General features: G+C 51.1%; 1 protein-coding gene across 4 annotated transcripts in view; it reads left to right on the top strand.

The window, feature by feature from the left end:
• Positions 1 to 326: 326 nt before the first annotated feature.
• Positions 327 to 17,753, top strand: part of TMEM184B (transmembrane protein 184B) — a 54,480-nt gene continuing 37,053 nt past the window's right edge. For 2 of the 4 annotated variants that reach the window (XM_007975751.3, XM_007975747.3), the window contains exon 1: positions 359 to 509. Coding sequence is in view for 2 of the 4 variants with exons in the window: in XM_073006718.1 (XP_072862819.1) it covers positions 342 to 509 (168 nt within the window). In the remaining 2 variants the exon portion in view is untranslated. Of the gene's footprint in view, positions 510 to 13,454; positions 13,474 to 17,753 lie in introns of those variants that run through there. The other 2 variants (XM_073006718.1, XM_073006719.1) reach the window with 2 other exon arrangements.

Genomic DNA, 17,753 nt, shown 5'->3' on the forward strand with positions numbered 1-17,753 from the left:
CACAACACTCGGTCCACGTTCATTCCACAATTCCACACGCATCCTTCACTCAACAAATAGCCATTGTATTTCGTTTCATCTTCAAAACAGGCTCAAATGGAGGAAATTAGGGTTAAGAGAAGTGAAGCACCAGCGAGGGTCAGGGACAGAGATCGCAGCCCAGAAAGTTCTCGAGGTTGGGGGCCGGTCGTAGTTTGTTTTGTGAGTGGCAGGAGAATGCGGGTCGCGCCCCAACCCGCGGGGCGGCCGGTTGGGGTTCGGGGCGCGGCCCCTTTAAGGCCCAGGCAGTGATCTCAGCCGCCTTCGCCGCCCCGCCCTCCCCGGCGGCGAGCCCAGTGCGCATGCGCGCCGCGGCAGCACACTACTGGGCCCGGGACGCGCCGGCAGTGGCGGTGACTCCAGGGCTGCGGCGCCGACTCCAGGGCTGCGGCGCCTACCGCCCGCCCCGCTCGCAGAGCCCGGCCGCCGCGCGTCGTCCGCACACGCTGCCACCGCCATGGGCTCCTGAGGTATCCTGTCTGGCCGGTCTCGCCCGGGAGCCCCAAGGGGGAACTGCGACTCCCAAGCGCGGGGGGCTGCTTGTTTCGGAGAGGCCCGCGCGAGGGACGCCCGGCTTCGGCCGCCGGCGCCCGGGCGGGGAGGGCACTAAGGAGGCCGGCGCGGCCGCGGAGGGAGTGGGCATCCGTCTCCCAACCCGTGCCTCCCCTCCTCCCCGCGAGGTCGCCCGTGGGTGTGCTCGCTCCCTTTCCACGCCAACGTGGCGGGGGCAGCGCCTGGAGTGTAATCGGACCTGCCCGAGGGGTGGCCCCGGGAGAGGGAGGCGGATGGACAGGCGCTTTGCAAGAGGGATTGTGTGCTCCTGGGTGGGTGTACTGGCGCCTGGCACGGCCGAGTGAGTGGGGGAGGCGTCCGTGACCTGTGCGGGTGGCAGTGACCTGGGAGGGTGGTCGGCTGGGGGCCTTCGGGGCTGCGTCGTGAGTGGAGGGTGTACACGCCCGGCACGTAGATCCGCAGGTTTGGAAGGCGATCGACTGGGACCTGGGGCTCGAAAGATGTTTGCCTCCAACTGGGACCAACCAAAGACTGGTTTTGGGTGTCTGTATCCTTCCCGTGGATTGTACATTTCCTTCCCGGGCACACCCTTGGTACCTCGCTTGGATCCACTTACCTCCAGTGCTGGGTGGCTCCAGGCCAAAGGAAGGCAGTTAGGCTGGGGGATGGGCATAGATTCCCAATACATATCCCCTCTGGGGGTGTTGTATAAGGCCAGACGTTTTACTCCTCCCTGCCTTCCAGGGCATTTTGGGGCAAAGCAGGTGTTTGCATGCCTGATACTTGTGGTGAAGTGAAGGCCATGTATTATTTATCTGACTGCTGGTGCTTTTGTAAGGAAAGAAGCAGCAATCTGTGCCCTGGAGGCCCTGCGCTGCAGAGTCAGCCAGGCAAACAAGCTCACCTGCACCTGCAGAGGCAGCGCAGGTCTCAGAGGTCTCAGAGGTGTGACTTCGTTGACAGGTTATGCCTACAGTGTCCCTTTGCATCCCCTATTCAGCTTCCTTGGTAGGATCCCTAGGCTCTGCGCCTCTGAACCTTGTCTAGGGTGCTATGCGTATCAGAGTTGGGACCTGGGACGCTGGGGTGGGAGAGCTCCAGCAGCCAGGTATGTGTGCGCACCTGGACACAAACATTTGATGCCCAAGCCATCAAGGAGCTCTCAAGCCTGGGGGAATCAGACTTGGAAACAGGTGATCACAGTGATGTGAAAAATACCGAACAAAGGAGTAGAAGGAGTACAGGGGCAGGTTCAGTGCCCGGGAAGGAGGATCGTGGCCACAGGAAAGACTCTCTCATAAGGAGACGGTTGTGCTGAAGCCTGAAGGATGACTGGCGTTCATCTGAGGCTTTTGTGCTTTCTACGTATATTTTCCTGTGTAATTTGCACAGCAGCTGTGTGAGTAAGGAACGGTTGTTGTCCCTATTTGCGGATGTGGTAAACTGATGCCCAGAGGGAATTCATGACGCTCTTCTCCATGATCCGTGGCAAGCCTGGATGGAATCATCCTTGAACCAGGAACTCTCTCTTACTGCCAGATCGTATCTTGCAACTTCCTGAACATCTTATGTGCCAGGCACTGTGCTGGGGCATAGCGGTGTGATGGTCAGTGGGACCTGGTGCCTGCCTTCTAGGGGCTCCCAGTCTGCTGGGAAGATGGACACTGATTTAGTGACCCCAATCCAGATACGAGGCTCCAGTAGCTAATGTGAGTGGAGAAGGCGCTGTGAATTACCCCAAAAGCCTTCGTGCAGTGGATTCTGGATGTCTTATTTGTTGCACCCACGGTGGTGGTGGGTTATGCAAGGAGCCCCTTCTGAATTTCTCCAACCAAGTGGAAAGAAGAGCTTCGAGGCAGCAGGGTGAGTGAGGCACTTGTCCTAGTTCGTTCCTGTTGGCCGAGTTCTGTGAGCTGGGGCTTCTGTCCGGAGGCCGTTTTCTCCCTCTCTGTCTTAGAGGTTTTGCTCCTGGTCTCTGGCTGGCCTGCCCAGTCTCTCACCCTGAGAAGGGCTCAGTGCTATTTCCAGTCCCTGCTGTGCTCATTTCTCTCTGTAAATTCCCTGGAGTGGAAACAGCCCCGGCAAGGCAGGGTACAGCCTTTTATTGTTTTGAAACCGAGTCACAGCTCTGGGCCTGGAGACTGCGGATTTGGTGTGGGAGTTCTGGGAGGCCAATAGCTGGGCCCCTGGGAGAGCTCTGTGTGGGGTCGGCCCCAGGCGCTGCAGCCCCAGGGAGTAAGCACTCATGGAGGACCATGCTGCCCTGCACTGTGCTGGGAGCAGCCCTCTAAAAGGTGGTTGGCAGAGGGAGCCCGATGTGTAACAAATATGTGCAAGACAGTGCCCTACTTGTGGTGGAAACAGAGGGCCCTAAAGGGGCCCAGAGGACAATAGGAACAACAGTCCGTTTATTGACCACTTACTGTGTGCCAGGCACAGTTCAAAGCGCTTTCATGAATTACTGTATTTAATTTTCCTACCACCCAATGAGATGGGGGCTGTCACCGTCTGCATTTTGTAGGGAAGGCAGCAGAGGGTGGAACAGCTGAGTTTTGAACGAGTAGGTCTGACCTCAGAGCCCATGCTCCTCCCCTGTAACCCTGGGGTGCTGGAAGTTGTCTTGGCCCTGAAGGATGAGGGGTGCTCGACCTATGAAGGAGAAGGAGGGCATTCCAGTTAGAGGGAACTCCGGGCAGATGTGGAGGTCTGAGCTGCCTCACCTCTGAGACGCGGAGGATTGAACTACTTGTGGCTGTGTTGGGTCTGTGTCCTGAAGACACAGACTCCTTGGAGGCCCCGCCAAGGAGTTTGAACTCGATCCTGATGTAGTCAACAGGGAGGCCTTGAAAGTTTCTGGAAGGTTGTGACATGCTCAGCCACGTGTTACGGGGCGGTATTACCATCTCTTCTCATCCCTCCTTCTTTCCTGCAGAGAACTTCTGGAAGACCAGGCCTCTGTCCCGTTGGCTTTCCTACAGCCCCTGGCATCACTGTTAGACCCCGATGCCTTTCTCTTGTCTTCTAGCAGCTTCTGGTCTTGAAGACCCTGTGTGACCCAGGGCAGGCTCTGGAGCCCATTGTTGTAATGGTGTCTGCCCTACTGCTGACCTCTTGCCTGCTGGGATCTGGCTCCTTTGAGCTGGAACTTTTTTTGTTTTTTGAGATGGAGCCTCTCTGTGTTACCCAGGTTGGAGTGCAGTGGTGCTATCATAGCTTGCTGCAGCTTCTACCTCCTGGGCCCAGGAGATCCTCCCACCATGGCCTTCTAAAGTGCTGAGATTATAGGTGTGAACCACCATGCTTGGTCAGCTGGAACTTTTTTTTTTTTTTTTTAAGACAGAGTCTTAGGCTGGGTGTGGTGGCTCACGCCTGTAATCCCAGCACTTTGGGAGGCCAAGGTGGGCGGATTGCCTGAGGTCAGGATTTTGAGAACCAGCCTGGCCAACACAGTGAAACCCTGTCTCTACTAAAAAAATTAGTCAGGCATGGTGGCACACGCCTATAGTCCCAGCTATTTGGGAGGCTAAGGCAGGAAAATCACTTGAACCTGGGAGGCGGAGGTTGCAGTGAGCTAAGATGGCACCACTACACTCCAGCCTGGTGGGTGACAGAGCGAGACTCTGTCTTTAAAAAAAAAAAAAGAAAAGAAATGGTCCCTAGGAGCATGAGAGGAGGAGGGAGAGAGGGAGGTAATGCGCTGAGCAGTCCTGGTGACCTGGAGAGAGAATTGGGAGATGCAGTTTAAATCTGTGTTTATTAGCCCTGTGGCCTTGGGCAAGATGCTTACCAGGTTTCAAAATAGGGGACAAATGGTACACTTTCCTTCATCTGTAAGATGGGAGTAATAACAGTGTGGCCATCATGTGGCTGGCATGACCAGTGTCTGCATGGAGCTCATGTGTACCTGGCACGCAGGACATGCTTTTATTATGACCTTACAGGCCCATTCATTTATTTGAGAAGGAGGCATCGCAGGTCTGTGTGCCAGGCTGTGGGGAGCCTTCCTTAGGAGCCAAGTGCAGCTGGGGAGAGAGAAATCAGACACACAAGCAATTATGATTGTCCTGAGGGCTCTGAGGGAACATTAGGCCATTGTCACCTGGACGGGCACTTGTCTGGTGAGGTGATGTGATGTGTGTTAAGGTGGAGGAAGAAGTGGGTTCCAGGCAGAAAGAAGAGTACATGCAAAGCAGAGATCTGAGTTCACGTCTATGAAGTTGTCTGACACTGAGACTCAGCACCTAGTAGACCTGAAATAAATGTTTGCTGAATGCGATCTTCTCAGCCTCAGAGAGGAGAGAAACAGGAAGAAGTAGAGTGGGAGGGGGCCACGGAGAGATGAATTAAAGGGTCACCCAATTTGTAGATTTCTCATTCCCTCCCCATCGCCTCCACCTCTGTGGAAAAGCACGTGGTGCAGGTACTAACAATGCATCTAAGTCCACCAGAATTCTTTTTTTTTTTTTTTTCCAGGCAGGATCTCCCTCTGTCTCCCAGGCTGGAGTGCAGTGGGGAGATCTTGGCTCACTGCAACCTCCGCCTTCTGGGCAATTCTCGTGCCTCAGCCTCCCAAGTAGCGGGGATTGCAGGCACCCACCATCACGCCTGGCTAATTTTTGTATTTTTAGTGGAGATGGGGTTTCACCATGTTAGCCAAGCTGGTCTCGAACTCCTGACCTTGTGATCCACCTACCTTGGCCTCCCAAAGTAATGGGATTACAGGCGTGAACCACCGTGCCTGGCCTTCGCCAGCATTCTTACCAGGCACTCATTCCCAAACTGCTTGTCCTCAGGACTGGAGAGGATAAATCTAAATGCAGAGGCAGCTGAGAACTGGAATTAGGCCGGACACTCAGATAGCATTTGTTCACGTGTCTGTTTGCTGCTGTTTTTGCGTGGCTGAAGCCCTGTGCCCGGGTACGGCGTAGAAGGATGGTGCGTGGCTTCTGGTTGGTAACTTTTCCAGTCTTAGGTTAATCGTGGCTCAGTGTCTGGCGAAATGCATAGAGTAGGTATGAAGTAGTTTTTGATTAAACAAATGAATGGGTTCATGGCACTGCCACTCAGGATAAAGCTATAATTATTCTTGAAAAATGATGGATATGGCTGGGTGTGGTGGCTCACGCCTGTAATCCCAGCACTTTGGGAGGCCGAGGTGGGCGGATCACTTGAGCTCAGGAATTGGAGACCAGCCTGGCCAACATGGTGAAACCCCATCTCTGCTAAAAATACAAAATCAGTCAGGTGTGGTGGCACATGCCTACAGTCCCAGCTACTTGGGAGGCTGAGGCAGGAGAATTGCTTGAATCTGGGAGGCGGAGGTTGCAGTGAGCTGAGACTATGCCATTGCACTTCAGCCTGGGTGACAGAGCGAGATTCCATCTAAAAAGAAAAAAGAAAAAAGAAGACAGATGTTAGGGGTGATTAGAACAGGATTGTTTATTCCAGGTGCCAGCGGTGCTCACTAAACAGCCTTGAGTCTGGCTGGCTGGTGTGGGAGGTCTTAGGCCTGTGATGGGAGACAGGAAGCTTGGTGGACACCTCCTTTTCCTTCTCTGGGGTGGAAACCACAGGGGGATGATCCACCCAGAAAGTCTTTGTGCTGAACGTGCGTCACTTCCAGCTCAACCATGTTTTACAAAGTCACATCCCACTAAGTGAATATTTGGTGAAAAGTTTACCACATTATTCTCAGTGTTGTACCTTTGAAAAACAATAGGCTTCTCTGAGATTAGAAGTAGTACTTGTTGATTATAGTAAACTTGAAACACAGAAAAGATTGGGGATAAGAATAAAAATTACCCCAAATTTCCAAATCGAGAAGTAATTATGGTTCAAGTTTGGGCAGATGTTCTTTTTTTTCTTTTTCTTTTTCTTTTTTTTTTTTTTTTTTTGAGACGGAGTCTCGCTCTGTCGCCCAGGCTGGAGTGCAGTGGCCGGATCTCACCTCACTGCAAGCTCCGCCTCCTGGGTTGACACCATTCTCCTGCCTCAGCCTCCCGAGTAGCTGGGACTACAGGCACCCACCACCTCGCCTGGCTAGTTTTTTGTATTTTTTAGTAGAGACGGGGTTTCACCGTGTTAGCCAGGATGGTCTCGATCTTCTGACCTCGTGATCCGCCCGTCTTGGCCTCCCAAAGTGCTGGGATTACAGGCTTGAGCCACCGCGCCCGGCTTGGCAGATGTTCTTTCTAGGCATAAACATGCGTTATCTCATTGTTTGCTTAACACCGAGTTATAAATATTTACCCATAGCATTTGAAAGGTAGCTATAGATAGAAAAGAATCAGAGAAGTTCTAAAACAGCCCTCCTGCTTTGTTTCAGATTCTCTGCAGGAAAGATGAGGTCTTCAACCTTTTTTAGCTGGATGGCACCATTGCAGGAGTGGTGAACAGGGCACTGAATCGAGTCAGGAAACCCAGCTGTGACCTTGGGCAAGCCACTTGCCCTCTTTGAGCTTAACTCCTGCTAAGGCAAGGGGCACTATTCGTACCCTGTCTCCTCACCTCACAGGCTCTGATGAAATCCTCAATTAGAATGCCTTTAGCTCCCAAGGTTGTGGTTTGGAGGTAGGGCAGGTCACACGATCGTGAAGATGGAAGGAGAAACGGAAGCACATGTGCCTGTTGCTTCTTTCCCAACCTAAAATGTTTGGTGATCTCCTGAAGACTCCAGCCTCCATGCTGGGAAGCCAGGATCCGTAGGCCCTTTACTTGTGGTCACAGGCAGTCCCAGATGGTCCCCCTCCCCAACAGAGGGGGTGCAGTGAGACCTCCGGAAGTTACTGCCTCTGTTACCTTCAAAGGGATTTTCAGATCAGTTAGCCCCCCTACTCCAAGGGACATGTGTGGAGCTTGGTACCTTTATTTATCTCCTGCTCCAACCCCTGTGGATTGCCTGCACCCAGGGGGGCCCAGTCCTGCTGGCAAGTGACTGAGAACCTCCACTCCACTCAGCAGGGCTGTTCCCCAAAGCCCTTTGGGTCGTCATTTACCGAAAAGCTCCGAGAGAAAATAACTAACCCCATGGCCCCACTCTGGCTACTGGCAGAGCCTCCTGGTCTCCATCTCTAGTACCTGTGGTTTTTGTTTCATCCAGAATGAGCAGTGAATCTGGGATCCCATCAGCAATTAGTTTGGGTGCCTACAAGGAACAATGATAGATACTGGTGAAGGGTATGTGTGAGGACATTAGTTAATATTAACGTGCTGATCATATTATTCTCATTGGAATTTGTGGGGCTTTGCAAATTATATTTCAAATATATGGTTTTAACTGCCCTGAAACCTTGAAATTATTGCACCTATTTTATAGATGGAGAGACTGAGGCTCAGAGGGGTGAATTGTCTAAGATCCTGGGAGAGGAAGCACCCCCCCAGGTGCTTTCTGGTTTTGAGTCCTGGGTCCTTCCTGCTGAGTAGCTGCCCCCAACACAGACCTGCAACTGGGGAGTTTGCAGCCCCATGGGAAGCCCAGTGTATTGGATTGCTGCTTAGACCCGGAAAGCACGTGGATAAAACTTCAGGTTAAAACCATGGGGTTTCCCGGAGGCAGCAGCTGGCTCTGCATGGGGGTGAGCTGAGGAGCCAGGGCTCTCCGGAGCAAGGGCAGTTGGACGGAGGCTCAGTGGACAGTGGAGGTTGGCAGGTGAAGTGTAGGAGGGCTTTGCAGGGAGTGGGACCACCTTGAGCACACACAGAGGAATGAGACAGGCAGGTAACTCAAGGAGCAGAGGTCTCGTGACCCCTTCCCAGAACATGTAGGGTCCTCGCCTCACCTCCAGGAGGAAGAAGTGCATGTATACACAAATTTATCAATGGAGTTTAAATAAATAGGATGTGGGAAAATGTAGATTTTCCAAAACAATACATACTTGCTTTGAGAAGAAAGGTAGATGCGGGATGCGTTGGTTAGAAGAATTTTAATGACAGTAACCTCAGAGCATGTAAGCATAATTTGATTTACTAGAGTGCCTGGCCGTCTCAGTCAGTGGGAGCAGGGCTTGGGCTGGGAAATGAGTTGACAAGGGTTCTTTCAGATACTGCCTTTGGTTTGCTAAGAGGTATCCCCTGCTTGGCTGGAGGCAGAAGACCTGTCCTTCTATTCCCAGTTTGCAGTAGTTGGGCCAGATTTGTGGAGGTGGGAGAAAGGCCTGCCCTGCTTCTGTATAGACTCGGCTGTCCTCACTTGACACTCAGTGTGCCTTCCAGAGACCCGCCTCCATCTCCTCGACTGCCTGGCTTGATGCTTAGGTGGCGATGGCTGTTGGGCATAAGAGTTACGTAACGGATCTGTGATGGACTCAGGAGCAGAGCCAGTCAAGTGAATGTCATGGAATGGGAGTGGGGTCATGCATGGCTGTGGTGTCCCCAGCAGCTTGTGCTGGGGATGTGGCAGGAAGTGCTCCCCACTCATTTGGAATGGTTAGACTGGAAGCACTTGGCCCTCTTGGGCTCTGCACCCCCACCCCCTTCCGCCTGGCCTGCTTGCTCCTCCTCTGGTCGGGCACCTAGGGAGGTCAATTATGGCTGCTTGTCATAGTGGCTCAGGTCACCGTTCACACTTCCACCTGCCCTGGGACCAGGACATCAGAGCCCTGAGAAGGATCAAGGGACCAAGTGGGCCTAGCCTTTTACCGACAGCTGGGAAATGCAAGCGTGTGGACCAGAGCACCAAGTGAGTTGGGGCTGGTGTGGGTTCAGCACCGTCTCCCTACCCAGAGCTCCATTTGTTGAAAACAGCCTTTCTCTACCGTTTCTTCACATGGACAACTTTAAACTATGTATTGGCTAGTCACGGTGGCTCACGCCTGTAATCCCAGCACTTTGGGAGGCCGAGGTGGGCAGGTAACTTGAGGTCAGGAGTTCGAGACTAGCCTGGCCAACATGGTGAAACCTCGTCTCTACTAAAAATACAAAAATTAGCCCAGTGTGGGGACATGCGCCTGTAATCCCAGCTACTTGGGAGACTGAGGCAGAAGAATCGCTTGAACTTGGGAGGCAAAGGTTGCAGTGAGCTGAGATTGCATCACTGCACTTCAGCCTGGGAGACAGAGCCAGACTCCATCTCAAAAAACAAACAGAAACCTACATATTGTCTGTATTTCCCCCAACATTGAGGCTCATTTCTTGGATGAACAATTTAAATGTACTGTGCCTCTCTGGCAATATTTTCCAAAATTACAGATGTTTCTACACTTTCACCAGCAGCTCTGCCTCTCAGAATTTATCTTACAGATGCGTTAACACATGTGCAAAATGATTTATTTGCAAGATTAGTCATTGTTGCCTTATTTTTAATAGCAAAAGATTGGCGGCAGCTTAAATGTTCATTCGCGGGGAGCCATGAACAAACTGTGGCCCGTCCAAACTTGGGATACCGTGTGGCCATGATGAATAAGATGGAGGCTCCACGCACTTTGCCGGATGGATCACCAAGGTGGATTGCCGAGGGAAGAAGCAGGTCTGGGCGGTGTGTCTCGGAGCTGCCATCAGTGTAAAAGGGAAGGGAATCAAAAGTGTCTTTACTTGTCTATGCCCAGGGGATCTCTGGGCAGACACAGGAAGTCAGTGATTGTGATGCCTCTGGAGGGGCGGCTGGTACAAGGAGGTTGCTTATTTGCTAGAGATCCCATGTACCTTTTGATTGCTGAAGCAGGTGAATGTGGGCCTTTCCAAGAAATTAAAATAGGCCAGGTGCGGTGGCTCACACCTGTAATCCCAGCACTTTGGGAGGCCGATGTTGGAGGATCACTTGAGGTCAGGGGTTCAAGACGAGCCTGGCCAACATGTTGAAGCCCCATTTCCACTAAAAATACACAAATTAGCCAGACATGGTGGTACACGCCTGTAATCCCAGCTGCTCCAGAGGCTGAGGCAGGAGAATCAGGTGAACTCCAGAGGCCGAGTTTACAGTGAGCCAAGATTATGCCATTGTACTCCAGCCTGGGCTACAGAGCGAGACTCTGTCTCAAAATAAAATAAATAAAAACATAAGAACTGTAACCTTGCCTCCTGCCCAGCGTAGGAAGGTCAAGGCTCTGACTACTTCTCAAGGACAGGAGCCTCACTCAGGCCCCAGACCACAAATAAAAAAATATATGCTTGCTTCTCACAAAGGGGCTGAGTGTTAGGGCTTAGGTGTTGCTTGGTGAATACGACCCCCAGTCCCAGCCTTGGAGAGACGGAGCCACTCTCTGGGCCCCTTGGACACACTGCTGTTGGCTGACTTTGTCATTTTCTTTTCTTTTTTTTTTTTAATGGAGTCTTGCTCTGTTGCCCAGGCTGGAGTGCAGTGGTGTGATCTCGGCTCACTGCAAGCTCCACCTCCTGGGTTCACGCCGTTCTCCTGCCTCAGCCTCCCTAGCAGCTGGGACTACTGGCGCGCGCTGCCACGCCTGGCTAATTTTTTATATTTTTAGTAGAGAAGAGATTTCACCTTGTTAGCCATGATGGTCTTGATCTGATCTTGTGATCTACCCACCTTGGCCTCCCGAAGTGCTGGGATTACAGGCGTGAGCTACCGCGCCCGGCCTCGTTTTCAACCCTTGCTCTGATCGGCTCACATGATGATTTCTGAAACCTTTGGGGACTTCCCCACTGACAGCAAAATACAGTTTAACTCAGTCTTAGGCGTCCCGGGCCCCCTTTACTGGGCCTCTTCTTGAGCTGTACTTGGCCTGTCACCCTTTCCTCTGTCTGCCCCCTTATCTCCCTGCTGCTGTGCCTTTCCTCACGCAGTTTCCTCTGGCTGCCTTTCCCTCCAAAGCAGTTTCCACGTGCGCAGTTCCTGTGTGACTTTCAAGGGCCAGCTTAGTTTCCACCTCTGTACTGCCCTCTGACCTCCCTGGCTTCTGTGTCTGTTTCTCTCTGCTGGCACTTGGGCATTTTTACATTGTGTCTTAGGTATCTGATTCCTCACTGGGCTCTGGGCTCCTTTTGGGCAAAGTCTTGTAATGCTCATAGGCCCTGATTTGCTAGATGTGTGCTGAGTGAGTGAATGTGTAGCCACCCTCTTCATGGTGGGATTGGAAGTTTGGGGGTCAGGGCCTGTTTGACATCTGTGACTGTACCCCAGTGCCTGGCGCCAGGCAGGCCCAGTCTCGAAGCAGGAATGCAGTAGTCACGTGTCTTGAGGCCAAGGCCCTGGGCTGTGTGCTGTGTGCAATTCCTTCCTTGCATCCTTGAGAACCCTTGACACACGGCAACTCTGATTCCGTCTTACAGATCAGGAAGCAGAGCAAATACTTTGTCTAGGTCATACCTCCAGCAGTGGAATCTGGACACAGGTAAAGGTGTGCTTGTAACTCCTGTATTTAAGCAATTTATTCTGCCACCTGCCCCAAATCACAAGTAATACCAGTACCCTTGACCTATTCCTATTACCTGTCCCACTGGCCATGGACAACTTTGTTTTGTTATTTGCATGTATTTTTCTTCCCCTCTAGACTGTAAGCTCTTAAAGGATCAGAGTCTTTGAGATACCCTTTGGACTTAGCACATAAAAGGTGCTCAAAGGTATTTATGTATGTTTTAAAACTTTTTAGCGGAGGTTTAACTGACTACAGTAAAGTATACAAATCTTGGATGTACAGCTTGATGGATTTTCTCATCTGTAAATACCTGTGTAAACTGCCCAGATCAAGCCACACAATGGTTCCTGCACCCGAGGAAGCTCCCTGGGGCCCCCTCCTGGCCACCCGCCCTCCCTCGGTAGTCACCACTCACACCTCGGCACTTTTGCGTGGTGCCGCTGCCTGTTTGGGCCTCCCACACGGAGTGTACAGAACGGACTCCTCGGTGTCTGGCTGCCTTCCCTCAGCACTGTCAGATCATCCAGGTTGCCTGTAGTGACCCTTTGGTTTTTTCTCTGCTGTGTAGGAGTTCACCAAATATACCACTATTTATTCGTTCTCCTTCGGACAGGCATGGGGTTATGTCCAGCCTGTTCGGTGAAATTCATTCTTGTCTTTGGGGGCATGTGCGCTTATTGCTGGGTATACACCCAGGGTGGGTTGAAGGCTTACCTGACTCCGTATGTATTTGCATGAATGAAATTCAAGTTGGGATGAGAAATCCAGGGTGTCCTGACTGGAGCCGGGCTTCTTGCTTACAGGGACAGAGCAGGTGCAGGGGTCCTGGCTTAGCCTGCTCCCATGGGGTGGTAGGACTGTTGGGGCTCAGGATGCTGAATCTGCAGGGGACCCATCTGCTCAGTGCCCAGTGGGATTTTAGCTGGCTGGGAAGGTGGTCACATGTAGAGGGGCTCAAAAGTCCAGCTAAAGAGGCTGAGCGTTGGTCTGTTGTTCTCAATTTGAGAGAAAACTGAGATCATCAAAATTAGGACTGGTATGTACTAAAGAAAAGGACCTAATTACAAGGCTGAATTGAGTAAGCCCTTGCCGAGGGACTTTGGATTTCTTTGTTGTTCCCCTGTATTTCTGCACCCCCACCCAAGTGACAGATGCGTACATGATTGGATGATTTTTCTTTCCTGGTTGAGAGATTCCTGGGAACTTGGCCCCAGGAGAAGGGGGAGAAATGTGGAACTGCTAGAGTGGCCTCAGCTTGTTTGTGTTGATTGAAGGGGAGACGGAAGGAGAGCTGTGGACCCCTGACCCCTTGTGAGGGCATGTGATCCTTTTCAAAAGGCTCACCAGGCAGAACTGCCAGGCCAGTGGCCGCTCTTTCCCTCTAATCCCCTCTGGAGAAGGGCCAGACTGTGGGTTGCTGACCTCCTCTAATGTGGATCAGCCTTCCCCCGACAAGGCAGCCGCCCAGAAGCCCAGAGAGCCCAGGCAACCCCCAAAGGCAGGAGGGCCGGCTCTCAGTCCCCTTGTCATTCCCAGGCGGCTGGAGTAGGAGCAGAATGGTCAGTTCAGATGAACAGCACTCAAGACCGACTCCAACCAGCGAGTTATGGTAAGATGGAAGTTTCTCCATCTATTTTAAATAAGAACAAAGGCCCTCCTAGGCTGCATGAATATTCCAGGGATGTATATGTGAACGCATTGCCAGTTTAGCTTGGTCCGTGGGTGGCAGCTGCCTGAGTGAGCACTTCGTGGCTGCAGCTCTAAAGGATTTGGATCTGAAACTAATGAATGAAAAATATGACCTCAGAAGATTTAAAGAGAGCAAATACCCAGCGACAGGACCTGGGTCCCAGAGACTGTTGGGAGCATGAAATCCCAGGCTGGCCGAAGGAGGAAGTGGGAGGACGATAGCAGCTGATGCCACATGGTGCCAGACCTTGTCAGTGCTGCCTGCATTCACTCATTATTCCGTCCCGCGCTCTCAGAGGCAGGTATGGCTGCATCTCCATTTTATAGATGAGGAAGCTGAGGAAAGGAGAGGTTGTCTAACTTGCCCATGGACACAAAGCTAGCCAGTGGCAGAGCTGAAGATCACGTCTAGGTGGTCTGGCTCTAGAGTTCTGTGGATTTCATAGCATGGCAGCGCAGTCGGAAGAACCATTAGTCAGGTGATTGTGGGCAAATGACTTCAGCCTTTCAAACCTCTGTTTTGCATCTGCAAGCTGCTTGCTGCTGCAACAAATTACCAGAAACTTAGTGACTTAAAACACAAATTAGGCTGGGTGTGGTGGCTCACATCTGTAATCCCAGCATTTTGAGAGGCTGAGGTGGGTGGATCACTTGAGGTCAGGAGTTTGAGACCAGCCTGGCCAACATAATGAAACCCTGTCTCTACCAAAAATATAAAAAATTAGCCAGGTGTTTGGCCGGGTATGGTGGCTCACGCCTGTAATCCCAGCACTTTGGGAGGCTGAGGTGGGCGGATCACGAGGTCAAGAGTTCAAGATCAGCCTGACCAATATGGTGAAACCGTGTTTCTACTAAGAATACAAAAATTAGCGGGGCGTGGTGGCACATGCCTGTAGTCCCAGTTACTCGGGAGGCTCAGGCAGGAGAATCGCTTGAACCTGGGAGGTGGAGGTTGCAGTGAGCCAGGATCGTGCCACTGCACTGCAGCCTGGGTGACAGAGTGAGACTCTGTCTCATAAAACAAAGAAAAAAAAATTAGGCGTAGTGGCAGGCGCCTGTAACCCCAGCTACTCTGGAGGCTGAGGCGGGAGAATTGCTTAAACCTGGGAGGCGGAGGTTGCAGTGAGCCGAGATTGCATCACTGCACTCCAGCCTGCGCCAGAGTGAGATACCCTCTCAAAAACAAAACAAAACACACACAGATGATAGATTACTTACAGTAAGAAAAACCAATAAAACGCACATACACACATACATTAATTATCTTATAGTTTTAGAGGTCAGAGGTCCAGAATGTATTTCCCTGGGCTAAAATCGAGGTGTCGGCAGGGCTGTGCTCCTTCTGGAGGCTCTGGGGGAGAATTATTTCCCTGCCTTTTCCAGCTCCTAGAAGCCACCTGCATCTGTGGCTTGTGGTCCCTTCTGCCATCTGCAAGGGCAGCAGCGTAGCAGCCTCCACTCTCTTCTCTCTGCTTCCTGTGTCACATTGCCCTCTTCTCGCTCGCTGTCTCCTGTGTTCCTCCTACGAGGACCCTTGTGATGACATGGGCCCACCCAGATTATTCAGGATAATCTCTTATTTCAGGACCCTTAACTCAGTCACTTCTGCAAAGTCCCTTTTGCCATGTAAGGTAGCATGTTCACAGGCTCTGGGGGTTAGGATGTCAGCATCTTTGGGGGATTATTCTGCAGCCCACCACACAGCGCATAATAAAATCCACGGGCGGAGGGGATAGCAGCAGTAAGGTGTCCCTCAAACATGAGTTAAAGTGACTCTGACGATAGAATCTGGGTGAGATGGTGCGATGCTCCTGAAATAAACTCCAAGGCAGGTGGCCAAGTTCAGTGATGACATAGCTGCGTAGCTTATCTGAGAAAGGAGGGTGTCTCTGATGGGGGGCCAGCGGAAGATGTCTTTCCTGGAAGAGGAGGGAGGTGGGGCAGTCTTGGGAGAAGTGAGACGTTGGGTCCCACGGCCAGCTTCTGCCACATTCTCAGTGGATTTCAGCTTGGGAGGAGGGATATCATTACAGTTGAAAATAAGCATGAAAATAAACCACACTCGATGTCTGCTTCCTCATCAGCCTCCCTACAGTTCTGGAGGATGGTCCAGGCCCACATCCCCTTCTCTGCTGTTCTAGAATCCAGAACGCTCAGAAGTCCCAAAGGTTCTTCCTAAGTCTGCAGCAGACTAATTTCTGCTGCAAAAATCTGACCTGATTTGATGTGATACTAATTATGGCCTTTAAAAATATCTTACCTAGGGTGACTAACAGTATGTTTTCCTATGAAAGTACTGTATGTTTGCTTTTGGGGTGCTGCACCCACCCTTCCAGGAGTGTCACTGTGTCTAGCAGCATAATCCTTTCTAAAATCTGAAAAATTCAGCCGGACACGGTGGCTCATGCCTATAATCCCAGCACTTTGGGAGACTGAGGTGGGTGGATCACTTGAGGTCAGGAGTTCAAGACTAGCCCTGCCAACATAGTGAAACCCCCCCATCTCTACTAAAAATACAAAAATTAGCCAGGCATGGTGGCTCATGCCTGTAATCCCAGCTACTAGGAAGGCTGAGGCAGGAGAATCGCTTGAATCTGGGAGGCGGAGGTTGCAGTGAGCCGAGATTGTTCCTCTGCACTCCAGCCTGGGTGACGGAGTGAGACTTAGTCTTAAAAAAAAAAAATTGGAAAAATTGTAAATTTTGAAATCCATTTAGTCCGAAAGCCTTAGCTACAAGACAGTGCATCTGGACTCTTCTCCCCAAGAAAGATAGTCAGAGAGGTCCAGTCACCTGTCTGAGGCCCAGCTCAGGTGACAGCACTGAGGTTCCAACTCAGTTCCCTATCTCAGAGCCTGGGACAAAGTGCAGACTACGTGGCTTGGCCTCTTTGCCGCCTGCTGGGTGGCGTGTGAATGAGAGACAGGTGTGGAGACTGCATTCACCGGCAGGTAGGCTGTATGTGGGGGAGGAAGGGGTCCTTGAGTTTATTTTCTGTCTGATCTGCAGCCTGGAACTGAGCCAGGGGGCCTTGTCTGGGGAAGGGCGGAGAGGCAGCGAGATTGCAGAGGAGAGGGGAATAGCAGCAGCCATTAGGAAGCCTTGGACCTTCGCCCGTCACTACAGCACTGCTCTCCAAACTTCCTTGGGATCACACAGCCCTCTCAGTAAAAAAGAAACCAGAACAAAACCTCTTGAGCATGCATCCCAATATGTGGATATTGGTATAATTATAAGTGTATGTTACAATAAGTATACATATATATTACTTTACTGTTACACTGTGTACGTGATAAAACCTACACCAAAAACAGAAACCAAAGGCCAAGCTAAAGATGTAATAAAGAAAATTTTTTACTTTGTTGATGGTACAAAAACCTCCTGAGTTCATACACAGGGTCATTTTTTGGGGTGTGCACTTTTGTGCTCAGTGAGAGAGCGTTTGGAAGGTCTGGCTTCACGTTCAGCTTGTTTAGAGACTGGGTTTTAATGGCTGCTTTCCCTGCAAAAGATCCTGTCTGGGACAGGAAGCTGCACACGGAACAGACACATCCTTGGCTTTCTTTCTAAATCGGGTTACTCATTTTTCCATCCCGTCCACTGAGTATGCAAGGGATTTGTTGAAATTTGGCCAGTACATTTCCATCCTCCCTGATGCCAATCACATGTTTTTGTAAACGAAATGGAAGGTATTTTATTTTAAAATTCTTCACAAGCGAGTCCAAAACCCACTGAAATGCTTTGGATAATTTTTAATGGACTAGAAAATTGTTATGTAGTTTTTTAGGAGTTCAGCTATGAGAGAATTTTTTTTTCTTTTTAAAATCAGTGACAGACATGTTGTTGTGGTGCATGCCAGTAATCCCAGCTACTCGGGAGGCTGAGGCAGAAGAATCGCTTGAATCTCAGAGGTGGAGGTCGCCGTGAGCCAAGATTGCGCCATTGCACTCCAGCCTGGGCAACAAGAGCGAAACTCCATCTCAAAAAAAAAAAGAAAAAAAAAAACTATTAATGTCCACTTCCGGGCTTTGATACTGTACTACAGCTAGAGTAGACGCGTCACCCTTTGAGGAAGCTGGGTGAAGGGCATACAGGACCCTAGATTCTATTTTTGCGATTTCCTGTGAGCCTACAATTATTTCAAAATAGTTTAAGAAGTCTTTATCAAGTACAGATGCATACCGAAGTATTTAACATTACAT

Source organism: Chlorocebus sabaeus, chromosome 19 (genome assembly GCF_047675955.1).
Source record: "Chlorocebus sabaeus isolate Y175 chromosome 19, mChlSab1.0.hap1, whole genome shotgun sequence".
NCBI lineage: Eukaryota > Metazoa > Chordata > Mammalia > Primates > Cercopithecidae > Chlorocebus > Chlorocebus sabaeus.